The sequence below is a fragment of the Triturus cristatus genome, chromosome 10, assembly GCF_964204655.1.
Source record: "Triturus cristatus chromosome 10, aTriCri1.1, whole genome shotgun sequence".
NCBI lineage: Eukaryota > Metazoa > Chordata > Amphibia > Caudata > Salamandridae > Triturus > Triturus cristatus.
This window is the reverse complement of record NC_140593.1, coordinates 322,217,728-322,230,480: the sequence shown is the minus strand read 5'-3', so window position 1 is coordinate 322,230,480 and position 12,753 is coordinate 322,217,728. Positions and strand designations below refer to the sequence as shown.

At 44.5% G+C, this 12,753-nt stretch overlaps 1 protein-coding gene across 4 annotated transcripts in view; it reads left to right on the top strand.

The window, feature by feature from the left end:
• The window catches only part of TRDMT1 (tRNA aspartic acid methyltransferase 1), a 203,036-nt gene extending 192,289 nt beyond the window's left edge, over positions 1–10,747 (top strand). For all 4 annotated transcript variants that reach the window (XM_085631510.1, XM_085631512.1, XM_085631513.1 and 1 more), the window contains exon 11: positions 9,810–10,747. In XM_085631510.1, coding sequence (XP_085487636.1) covers positions 9,810–9,910 — 101 coding nt within the window. In that variant the 3' untranslated portion in view covers positions 9,911–10,747. The remainder of the gene's footprint in view (positions 1–9,809) is intronic.
• The last annotated feature ends 2,006 nt before the right edge of the window (positions 10,748–12,753 follow it).

The window sequence follows — 12,753 nt, the reverse complement described above, 5'->3', positions numbered from 1 at the left end:
TTTCCCTTGGCAGCATTGTTCTGACAGGGAGGCGAAGGGGTAGACCTGACAATTGGATCATATCATTTTACTTTATGCAGATGATCTCCTGATCTATCTTAATGAAGCGTACAAGGTTCTGAAGTGGCGCTTGGCTCTTCAGCAGATTTGAACGTGTGTCTGGCCTAAAGGTTAATAAAAGCAAGATCTACCTGTCCCCCATTTCCCCGAACCTTCCACGCCCCCTAGATCTTCCACTGTACCTCAGTTGGGCCTCCTCCTTCAAATACCTAGGGATACATAACTTCCACTCCTTGGAGGACTCAAGAGAGGGTTACCTGGGAAGAGCGCTTTGAGCCCTTCGATCATGTGTACCCTGCTGGTGCTCCTTGCGCCTTCCAAACAATGGTGCGAGTGTCCCTGGCAAAGATGGTCATGCTGCCACGCCTTTTGTATTTCTTTATTTAACTCGCGATTCTGGTGCCCGCTGGGTGGTTCAAGCAAATAGATGCCCTGCTGCAAGATCTTATATGGAAAAGGGGGCGTCGGAGGGTGTCCCTGGCAATGCTGCAACGCACTATGATGGATGGAGGGCTGGGGATACCAACCTTCGAACTCTACTTTCTAGCTGCCCAACTACAATGGCGCGTGCACAATGGCTAGAGGGCACAGGCCCAGAAGGGACAGACTTGACGAAAACCAGCGACCGCACAACACTATTATTAGCTAGAATGCTAGACCCAGCAGTGATAATTACCCATCAATCCCTGCTACAATCGACCGCCCTGCAGTGCTGGAAATGCTGCGTGGCCAAAAAAGGGGAGGTGCTTCTGTACGCCCCAGCGCTGCCCCGATAGGCCTACCGCATGGAAACCGATGGACGATGTTTACCTCTGACCAGCTGTCAGCCTGGATGGAGGTGGTTTTAGAGACAGTGGGAGACTGCTATCAGCAATCCATCCATGCCCTGCTGGAAGATCTGGTTGAGGGCTTCGGATTTCAGGCAGGACAGTTCCATAAAATATGTTACCGTTCCCGAACATTTCCTAAAAAGTGACAAATGTGTTCCTGCCTTTTTTATTGGTACGTTTAAGTGTGTTTCAGGGGTTGGAATAGCCAAATGTTATCAGTATTCACAAGATTTGTGGGTTTTCTATGCATTTTGCATGGCCATCCTATACCCTTCCTAACCCCATGCTTCCCCCTTAGGCTAAAGGATCATAAATCAAAAAAATGTGCTGTACCACTAGATTCTGTGCCAAACCATGCTCCCCCTGCATACAGAATCCACACTAAACCCTGATCTCTAAATGGATTGTATGCCCACAGATTACTTTTCTGCACACCTAAATTCAATTTAAGCTCACAAAATATTTGTGAATTGTGCCTTGTAATTGGGTGAGTCAATGTCACAGAATGACACCACATGGACGTTTTGTTAAACTGTTTATTGTAGGTTGATTGTAGTGAGCCATAACATGTATTCATGTTAAGTATTGTTTTTTCACAATGCCTGGATTCTCCTAGTCTTTAATTCTCTTGGTGGTTTAATTTCCAATAAGTCTTTTCCTTTGTAAATATACATATAATATCACGATCGATTTTCAACAGATATTCCCTGAAGGATGTTCTAGTAGTTCCCACAGTTCCTGGAGAAATACTGTTTGTACCTCATATCCCATTTGCTATCTTTCATACCTTAAGGCAAACATCTTCATACATTTTTTGCTCCTAGTCCCTGTAAGCAAAATGTTTTGAAGTTGCACCCCTCCCCAAAATTCTATGGCAAGGATTCGGGAGCAGGGGGTTAGGGATGAATGCAGAGGGCGAGGATTATTAGATTCAGGGGTACTTTTTCTCCAGTTTATAATCCGCACTAAATGTGAGATTTTTTAAAAGAGCAAATTCATTAAACAAACACGTAAATAGACCAAAAATCGCTGCTCCCCATAAGTGGGGTTTTGTGAGCCCTCGACACTCCTGAGCTCCAGTGCAACTGCACCTGCTGCACAAATGATAGCTGCGGCACTCAGTATCAGGGTATCGCTACTCCCTATTTTACCCATTCCTCAGCATGCCTGGCCTTTCTCTCCATTCTGTCCCTTTCAGAAAAAAATGTACCCATGCCCATTTTGCTAAGTAGGATAGCCATAATTGTGATGCAGTGGACCCGACAGACATCTGGGCCCCAGGGTTGCTGCACCTGCTTCACTAATGACAGCTACTGCCTTCAGAAGCAGGCAGTCTCCTCTACCCTTGTTAAAAACATGGGTCCCCATTTTGCCCCATCCCCCTATCTGCATCGAACTGAAACCCAAACTAAGGTGTCTTCTGCCTCAGTTTTCCACTCCTTTAGGCCGTTGCTTTGACGTCCAATTCAACAGTTGCACAGTAAGTGTGTAATGGGCCCTAATGTAACCAAGGAAGGTTAGTAAGGGGGGGGGGGTTAGTTGGCTCCTCATACCACTGGGCAATTGCACCAATGATACCTACAGTCCTGAAAAGCAGCCTGTCTGCTCTTCCCACTCCACTAGGCCATCACATCTAGACCAGAGGCTGAAAGCAGGCTTTCTGCCCCTTTGTGTTAAAAAAAAAACAGCAAAAAAACTCTTGCCAGCTATTGCTTGGGCCCTGTTACCTAGGCCTTATTGCTAGCAAGGCAAATGGGGTCCCACTCCATTTCTTTGTAGGAAGACCACCATATTTGGGGTGTAGTGGCCACGCTTGCCATAATATGTTGCCCCCTTCCCAGGGGGCATCTCTCTGGGGAAACTGTCTCTATTCATTTGTAAATAAAAAAATTATTAGCCCCTTCAGAATACGCTCTTTTCTGGGCAATCTGTTTGATGTTATCCATGGATCTTGCGCCTTTCCTTATTATGCCACCCACTTAAGGAGCCCCTTAGAACATGTCTCAGACCTGCCATTACAGCCTGTGTACTTTTAAGTTTTACATGTCCTGGCTGTGAAAAACTCACAAATTCATTTTTCACTACTGCAAGTCCTGCCTCTCCCATAGGATAACATTTGGTTACCTTAATACATTTAATAAGTGAAAACATTTAGGAGCTGGTAGAAATTACATCGTTGGTGTCTAAGCTATTGTAATTTAAAATCATTTTTAATGGTAAGGTTGGATTTTAAGCCACAATTCTCAAAATGCAACTTTTTGAAAGTTGGCATTTTCTTGCCCTAACCATGTGGTGCCTGCTGCCTGTTTCCTGGGTTACATGACTTGGTGAGGTTGGTCTTTGTGTATTCTTCCCAGACAGCCACACAATAGGGGGACTGGATGTTGGCAGGATGGGCCATCGTGACAGGATGAGGGGAGGCTCTGTGCACAGCCCCATTTGCACTTCAAAGCAGCTACTTCAGCCCTCACACAACAAACGCCATACTAGACTTATGCGCCCCCAGACATCCTGGGACCATGGCAGGGAGGCAGGAAATTCCAAACACCTCTGTGAATGAATGAATGAATGAATGAATGAAAGGGCATCTGTATAGCGCACTGTTACTCCGAAGAGTGTTCTGGCGCTCTGCACTTCTACAGTCACTGCACCGGGAGCCAAAGCAGATTAAGCTAGATTAAAAAGCCATATCTTTAGTTTCTTTCTGAACACAGAGGTTTCAGAGATGGTTCGAAGTTCAGGAGGCATTTTATTCCAGATGGATGGCCAAAGAAAGGAGAAGGATCTGCCTCCTGCCTGCCTTAGATCATCAGATCCTAGGAACTTTTAGCCAAAGAAGCATTGGCAGAGCAAAAGCATCTGGAGGGAACATAGAAACTAAACTTTGCCCTAAGATATCCGGCGCCAGTCTGGTTAAGGGCCATGTGAACCAGATCAAGGGTCTTAAATAGAAGTATTGTTTTTATGGGAAGCCAGTGCAGAGCCCCCAAATGAGCGGGCACAGAGAATCTCAAAGGCATTCCTAAGAGAGTGTGATCAGTTCCATTCTGGACCATCTGCACTTTGTTGATAAAATAATCCGAAAGGCTCAGATACAAGGCATTGCGGCAGACAAACATTGATGTTATAATGGCTAGTATCACCTGTTTCCTGGTTGTAAAAGATAAAAAGTGCGGATTCGTTCTTTAAATGCAGTAGAGTCCAAAGCAAGTCCCTACTACAGCATTTACCTGAGGTACAAATGAGAGGCGGTCATCTAATTCGATGGCTAAATTCTTCACAGAATTTGCATGGCTCTCTGGGGGTGGAGTACCTGCTGGCCAGAATGACTGCCAAGTTTCTGGGGCTTTTATTTTGAAAAACAGAAGCTCAGTTTTTCCTGAATTGGATTCAAGCTGATGGTATGACAGTTATTGGAAGACGGCTGTCAAACAAGTTCTGATTTTTTTGCCAAGGAGATCTACGTCCTGCACCAAGTAGAACAGTAGCTGGATGTCATTAGCATATGAGATTATTTTTGCTCCCAGGGCCTCAGCGAGTAAGGCAAGAGGCGTAAGATAGATATTAAATAAAGTGAGGCTTAAAACAGAACCTTGAGGTACTCCCACTCGCTGTTTGCGCAACCCAAACGAGAAAGGAGAGATCCAGACCTCAAAAATCTGAAAATGGGGGGAGAAAGAGGGAAAAAGCTAGGTCCACCCTCCTGTATCAATCGTGAACCAAAAATATCCGAGATCTCGGATAAAGAACCTAGCTAATGAAAAAGTTTTTTTTGCTCAGTTAGTCAGAAAAAACATGGCACGAAAGGAAAAATGTCCTTTCTTGAGTCCCCTTACTCACCAGGGTTTCCCCACGGTGACATGCTTCATCATAGGGGCCATCCCAACCCGCTGAGGGTTGGGGCATGCTACGACTTGTAACACTACGTAGGAGCACTGTTTTGTGTGTAACTATGTGTAGTGCAGTGGTATAAGTGGAGTGGGTGAGTTAAAAATATGTACCTAGTGGGTAAAATAACTTTATTCGGGCCCCTAGTTATGTTAAAAACGGGGTCGGTCCCTAGGGTCCCTGTCTGCTATGGGTCAGGGGGCCCTAGTGGACGTCAACTAGTTTCGAGCTTCCCCAGTGCTCTTCCTCAGGACAAACACAGGGTCCAGCCCTGTGTGTACCACTCCTTAAGTGACCTAAAATGAGGAAAAAATAAATTGCGCTGCAATTGTTAAGCAAGCGGGGTTAATACATACGATATGATAATCATGTAGTATTATTTAGAAACCAATGTTGTGCTTCATGGTCGCCGAGGGGCTGAGAGGTTCGGACTCGAACGTTGAAGGGAAATCCTCTCGGGTGCATTCGCCTGTTGTCCCTCGAGACCGCATATATGCCATGCCATGTTTTTTCTGACTCTAACTGAGCAAAAATACCTTATTCATTAGCGGAATCCAGACCTCTTCACCTCAATCTTCAAGAAATGAGGCGAGCCAGTCTAAAGCTTTAGCGCCGATTCCGATAGATTGGAGACGGGCTAGGAGAGGGCATGGAGTACCATATCAGAGGTAGCTGAGAGAGCTAACACTATCAGCAGTGCCTTCCCAACGGCATCTAATGTACTCCTGATGTAATCTGCTACTTCCACTATCACCTTCTCCGTGCTGAAACAGGGACGAAAGCCTAACTGGCTTGAATGAAAAAGGTTATTGCTTTCCAGATACTGAGAGAGTTGCAAGTTGACATGTTTTTCCAGTACTTTAAAGAAGTCTGGAAGCAAAGAAATAGGTCTGTAATTAGAATGCTCTCCTACGTCAGCCTGGGGCTTTTTCAGCAGGTGTAAGATTTTAGCCTGCTTCCAGGTCCCAGGCACAATTGCTGCTGTCAAAGACTAATTCAAGAGTTTGTTGGCTAGGGGATTGATGACATGGGCCCAAACACCAGCACATTAGTGGGGCAGCAGTCCACTAACAAGCCGGACTTGAGGCCACAGTAAGGGAGTCATCCAGGGAAATTGAATCAAATCTGGAGAGAGACGCTGGAGAGCTCTGCTCAAGGCCAGTGGATATACTGTCCTGCACAGCCCCCTTGGGCTTAGTATTGTAATCGAGGCTGGCCTGAATATTCAGGATCTTATCATGAAAATAGAATGGCAGCTGTTCACACCACTAAGCTGAGGGTACTTGGCATCTGGCGATAGCTGCAGGGGACATATAGTTTTTCACAGTTTTGAAAATCTTTCTCGATTTATTACCTGCCCTTTCAATTCTGCCGTCCAGGTAGGCTTTTTCAGCTAATTTAACCTCCCTATAATATTCTTTTAGGGCAAACCTAAACTGATCTTTAGAGTTTGGATTGTAAGATTTCCTCTACTGTGTTTTGAGGAACTTACACTGTCTCTTGCCCTCTTTGAGAGCATCTGTATACCAGGGGCAAGTCGGCTGTACTCAGCACAAAATCTGCAGGATTTCAGGTGCCAGCTCCTGGGAGATGTCACCAATCAAACTATCTAAAAGACCAGCATAGATGTTCGCATCACCCAAGAAAGAAGGGATTCTCCATAGAGAAAACTCCAGAAGCTTCTTCCACTTCAAAGCTGACACCAGGTATAAAATTAGGACCCTCAGACCCACTTTTCAGTTCACTTCTGGATCTGCTGAGGATTCTCAAAGGACTGAATGTTCTGCTGCCTATGGCCTGCTGTGCACTTCAGAGAACTGCCCTGCAGCACCAACAGGACTGCCCTGCTGGATCAGGCTTGCCTTGTGCCCTCAGAGGACTGCCCTAGTGTTTGAGACCTGCTTTTCTGCTTGCACCCAAGACTTCCAGAGTAACTCCAAGGGCTAGTTGGCCGGCTTCCTGATCTGAACTTCAGGTACTCCTGGATCCAGCCTTAGTGAGTCCTGATCTTCCAATTGGTGCCCCTCCAGTTCTGGACCCTTGGCGCTAAAGGTGCCCAGAAAGTCTAAATTCAAAACTTGGGCAAAATATAGTCTAAATTCAAAACTTGGGGCAAAACGTTTTCAGTCAAATTTGCTCTGAGAACAGAGAGTAGCTAGGACCTACCTCCTCACAGATCCGCTCAAGGTGCATCGCTGTCAGCCTGACTTCACTGTAGCTTCTGCTGTATTCTTCTACGCAAAAAGAACAATTTGTAGGGCAGAATGCTGAACAATGTCATGCATTCACCCCAGTACAGAGATCTACACCTAAATCTATAATTGTTTTGCTCCCCATGCCATTCCAGTTTAGACCCAGCCGTATGCATATCAGTCTTGACCATGTTCCCTATGAGAACAGTCCAGCCTGAACTGCCAGGCCAGGTCCTCCCTGGACTGGAACAAAGCATCCTAGGACCGGTTTAGGTGTATCACCCCTCATCAGCCACGCTAGCTTGACTCCAGTGGCATGCACTGGACCCATGTCTGGGCATACCCATCCCACTCGGGGTGGCAAATGCAAAAGGAACAATTGATGGACAGAATGCAGAACAATGTCATGCATTCACCCCAGTACAGAGATCTGGGCCTAAATCCATTGTTTTTTTGCTCCCCATACCATTCCAGTTTAGACCCAGCCATATGCAAATCAGTCTTGACCCTGTTCTCCATGGGAACAGTCCAGCCCGACCTGCCAGGCAGGGTCCTCCCTGTACTAGAAACAAGCATCCTAGGACCGGTTTCGGGGTATCACCCCTCATCAGCCAGGCTAGCTTGACTCCAGTGGCATGGAGAGCATGGGACCCACATCTGGGCATACCCGTCCCACTCGGGGGGACAAACTCAAAAAGAACAATTGATTGATAGAATGCTGAACAATGTCATGAATTCACCCCAGTACAGATATCTGGGCCTAAATCTATCGTTTTTTGCTGTTCCAGTTTAGACTCAGCCATATGCAAATCAGTCGTGACCCTGTTCCCCATGGGAACAGTCCAGCCCGAATTACCGGGCCAGGTCTTTCCTGGAATGGAAACAAGCATTCTAAGACCAGTTTCGGGATATCACCCCTCATTAGCCAGGCTAACTTGACTCCAGTGGCATGGAGAACACGGGACCCACGTCTGGGCCCACCCGTCCCACCAAGGGTGGCAAATGCAAGGAGAACAATTGTTGAACAGAATTCTGAACATCTGGCCTGGCAGTTTGGGCTGGACTATTCCCATGAGGAACAGGATCAAGACTAATGGCTGGGTCCAAACTGGGGTGGCATAGTGAGCAAAAGAACGATGGATAAAATCCAGATCTGTGACTGAGGGTGAATGATTGAAAAGTTATAGCACTCCGTCCATCATTTTGTTGTACTTGCTATGTTTGCCCTAAGTGGCCAAGGGTATGCTCAGACGTGGGTCCCTTGCTCGCTGTGCCACTGGATTCGAGCTAGCCTGACTGATGAGAGGTGAAACTCCGAAACCGGTCCAAGAATGCTTGATTCCAGTCCAGGGAGGACCTTGCCTAGCAGTTCGGGCTGGACTGTTCCTACGAGGAACAGGGTCAAGACTGATTTGCATATGGCTGGGTCCAAACTGGGGTGGCATAATGAGCAAAAGAACGATAGGTTAAACACAGATCTGTGACTGGGGGTGAGTGGTTGAAAAGTCTTAGCACTCCGTCCATCATCTTGTTGTGTTTGCTATGCTTGCCCAAAGTGGGCAAGGGTATGCCCAAATGTGGGTCCCTTGCTCGCTACACCACTGGATTCAAGCTAGCCTGCCTGATGGGTGAAACCCTGAAACCGATCGCAAAATGCTTGTTTCCGGTCCAGAGAGGACCTGGCCTAACATTTCAGGCTGGACTGTTCCTATGAGGAACAGGGTCAAGACTGATTTGCAGTTTGCGAAGTCCAAACTGGGGTGGCATAGTGAGCAAAAGAACGATGGATTAAACCCAGATCTGGGATTGATGGTGAGTGGTTGAAAAGTTTCAGCACTCCGTCCATCATCTTGTTGTGTTTGCTATGTTCTTTTGTGTTTGCTACATTCTTCTCCGCATCAGCAAATCCTGTTCAGCGACTCCTCGCATAAGGGGTATCTGGCCTCAGGAGCCCCCGTCAGCTACAGCCTGCAATGTCTTCCTGATAGAGATTTTCGACTTCCATAAAAAAGACTATGTCCAAACCTAGAAATCTTCACCACATCTTTGTCCAGTGGCTCCTCAATGATGATGCCTTCTCCTCAGACACCAAACGCTGCCTTGCCCCCCTGAACCTTACCTTCTGAGATGTTTTTTTCCCCAAAGTTCTTCAAAGTCCGAAGGTAAGCAGACACCCTGCCAAATCCATTTCTTGTATACGAACTGCGCTCCATCGCAGTCTGCCATAACTTTGCTCCAGTCTCGCGCAAACAAATGTCCAAGAGGAGTGCTTTGATCTTTTAGGCACTATTTTTAACTTTAAACATTAAAAATGTATAACTCCGTTTCTACTGATTGGATTTTTGTCATTTTGGTGTCAAGTAATTTATTAAATTCTACTCTATTTTCCTAAATTGGTGTAGGATTTTTCTTCTGTCAATGTTTTCACTTTGTGGCTGTTTAAATACTGGATACATATTTTACACATTGTCTCTAAGTTAAACTTGACTGATTTTGTGCCAAGCTCCTGAGGGATAAGCACAGGTTAATTTAGTGACTTTTTGTGGTTCACCCTGACAAGGATTGTGGTTGTTGCTTGAGAAGGGCTCACACTCCCATCAACCAACAATCCAGTTTCTCACAGGCTTCAGTTCCATTTTTACAAGACCTTACCACACCACTGCAAATTGTATTGCTATACTTCAAGTTTGCATATCCGGCTCATACTTTATGCAGAGTAGCACATTGGTAAAACTTCAATTTAGCTTGTCCTAGGAAATAGGTTTTGGAACTTTAACTTTCTTACCAAATCCCTAACAAGTTCAATAAATATCTTCAATTTTGTGTTTCTCTGTTTCAGATTTTCCAGACAAGGTAACAGTAAGGCAACGCTACCGCCTTCTTGGCAACAGTCTGAATGTGCATATTGTGGCACAGCTCATTACTCTTTTGCTCAGATAAACCCTGACACGGACAAGAAGTGTGGAGATCAAACAACATCTGCTTGTCAGGCATCTGCAATTTCATTTGGATGAAAAAATACATGTGGGCTGTTTAGAGGAAGAAGCTATATTTTGTTGGGAGCGGAAACATCGTTCAAGGATGTTTTTCTGGTGCCTACAATGGAGACCTTTTGTAATGCCTTATTAGCAGTAAGTCTGTTCATCTCTAAGTATATACGAGATAAGTTACATTGTGGCCGTACTTTGCCCACTAAGATAATCAAAGAAGTTGTAAGGATAGAAAGTCTAATTTTTCCTCACCAAATGTTTCCTATCTGGGTATTCAACAAATAATGGGTGGAAAGATGTCTCATTGAAGATGCACAAGAAGGTCATCATGACTAATGCTTAACCAAGCCATGTTTTTGAGACGAATAGTGTGTCTGTGAAAGGGGCATGAGAAGAAAAACACCAAACCAATCTGCAAAGTGTATGTGGTTTTAATAACTGTCTGACATTTTGTTTGATTTTATAGCAGAGTAACTGGTTGATATTCGTGAACGACCAATAATGCCTTAGAGCTTGATAGATGGTACACTTCGTCATAAGTGTGGGGGATGTCCCACATGCCATATTACAAGTGCTTTATAGACTATGATACTTGTAATATGGCAGACTGGATTTCCCACCCACCAAAATCTAAATAAGGCCCTTAGTGAATAATATCATTTTAGCATTTGTTCTGACTGCTGTGAATGGACATTATACAAAAAAAGATCTAGTAGGCTATCACCAGTGGAAATGTAGATTGCAAATATGTAAAATTAAGAGTTTTAATAAAAAAAATATATTTGTAGAATGTTTTACCTTTTTATTTTTGTTAATTCTAGCAATACGTTTGGCATGGAGAGGTGTAATGTAAGTGGGCTTATTTTGACACCTCTCATCATTTCATAATCATGGCCTACAATATAAAATGATATTCAGTTTGAAAACCACTGTTGAACTTGAATTTCCAGTGTGGATGCTCACGGTGTGAATGAGGAGATAAAAATCATTTTTATTTATCTAGTATTTTCTGTTTCGATAAGCCTAATGAAATCATTGTTAAACTGTGCATTGATTTAGGTTATATATTCAGCATCAGAAAGAAGTGAAAGTTGGTTTGAAATCTTTTATACAGATATATAGAATGAGAACAAGTGCCTTCTATGCTGACACTTCTGTTGTCTATAATGGTGGTTCTTAACTCTTTTGACTTTTGTGGACTCCCAATGATTCACTATTGGAAGCCTGTCACCTGGACACAAGTAATTTCTACGATCGGAACCACAAAATGATGCAGAAGTACAGAAACAAGTATACATGAAACAAATACACAAATGAGGAAATATTTAATTCTCAAACAAAAATTATAAAAACAAACATCCAAATGTTCATTTTAACGGGAAAAATATGCTAGATTCTAATCTATCACTTTGTCTTTTTTGCTCCAAATGCATGCTCTTTGTTTGTTGGTGCATACCGATACTTCAGTTGAGCCCACCAATAGTCCATATCAATTCTATTTCTAGTACTTGAACTGCACCGAGGAATCAAAATAAGGCTGCAAGCCGTTTGTTTTTTGTCAATGCTTGTTTTGTCAAATTTTATGCAATAATTTATTGTGGGGAAGGTATCGGGCTTTAGTCAAGCTAAACAAAAGCATTGGCTAAAACAAAATAATAAAAATGGGTCTCAATAAGCACACATTGCCATAGTTGTCCCAGGCACTCAAGTGAACTACTGTGTGTGTGGCTGTGCTCCTTGTGAAAGAGCAGAATGCTATTACTGAAAGTAAAGTTGGCCAGTGGATGAAGTGGGCTGATCAAATGCCAATCCCGAATGCTGTAGGGGGCAGAAGAAAAATATAAAAGACACAAAAACAGACCACTGAAGAAGGCTGGCTGATAGTACCTTCATGAAAGTATGTTATATATAGAATTCTAGCAAGATCAAATTATGTTCACCAACACCAGGCCTAAAGAGGCGAGGTGCAATGCCTTACGGGCATTGCAAGCCTAGTATGCATCTCTGTCCCAATGAAATTACGAAGCGCCCATCAGTGCCTTCCTTTGCGGCAGGTGCAGAAGACACCACTTTTTAACAACCTGCATGAGTCCTCCACAGCGCTTAGTTTACTATTTTGTTCTAGCGCTTAGTTTACCATTTTGTTCTTTAAAGCTGTGTAAGAATGATGACGGTGACAGTTGTGGACCCCCTGGGTAGGTGTCATGAACCCCCAGGGGTTCACAGACCACAGATTAAGAACCACTGGTCCAAAGGAATGTTTTGAAGCAGTTTATTGTTTGCAACTATTGCCTAAAAATGAGTACCTTAATTTAAAAAACACCCTACAGAAATCGACTGAGGTTGGGACAGTTGTGCTGTAATACGGCCAGGGCCGGACTGGCTGTAGCAGGCACCAGGCGTTTTCCCAGTGGGCTGGAGGAGTGAGGCCGGTTTTGTGCCCTGTGGGAGCCTATTTTGTTACTGGGTGCCAGTTTTGCAGCAGTGCTGCAATATCTGCCTCCTGTAACAAGAGCGGGAGCGGTGCTTCTCACTAGCACCGTCCCCCTGCTCCCAGGGCCGGTTGCTGGTACCAGTCCGGCAGTAAATACGACATTGTGATAGGTTGGCAAAAAAATCAAAGTAAGGATAGGATATATGGCAGATCAGCCTTTTCTTACTGCTAGCTCATTAAATTAACAGTTAATCGCTTTACGATTCTAATTCCCTTGACCTGGGATGTGAGAGACAAATCCTGTTTCTGGCCCATGTTGCGAGCTTAGCCAGCTCTGTTTTCAAAATGTTCACCGACTG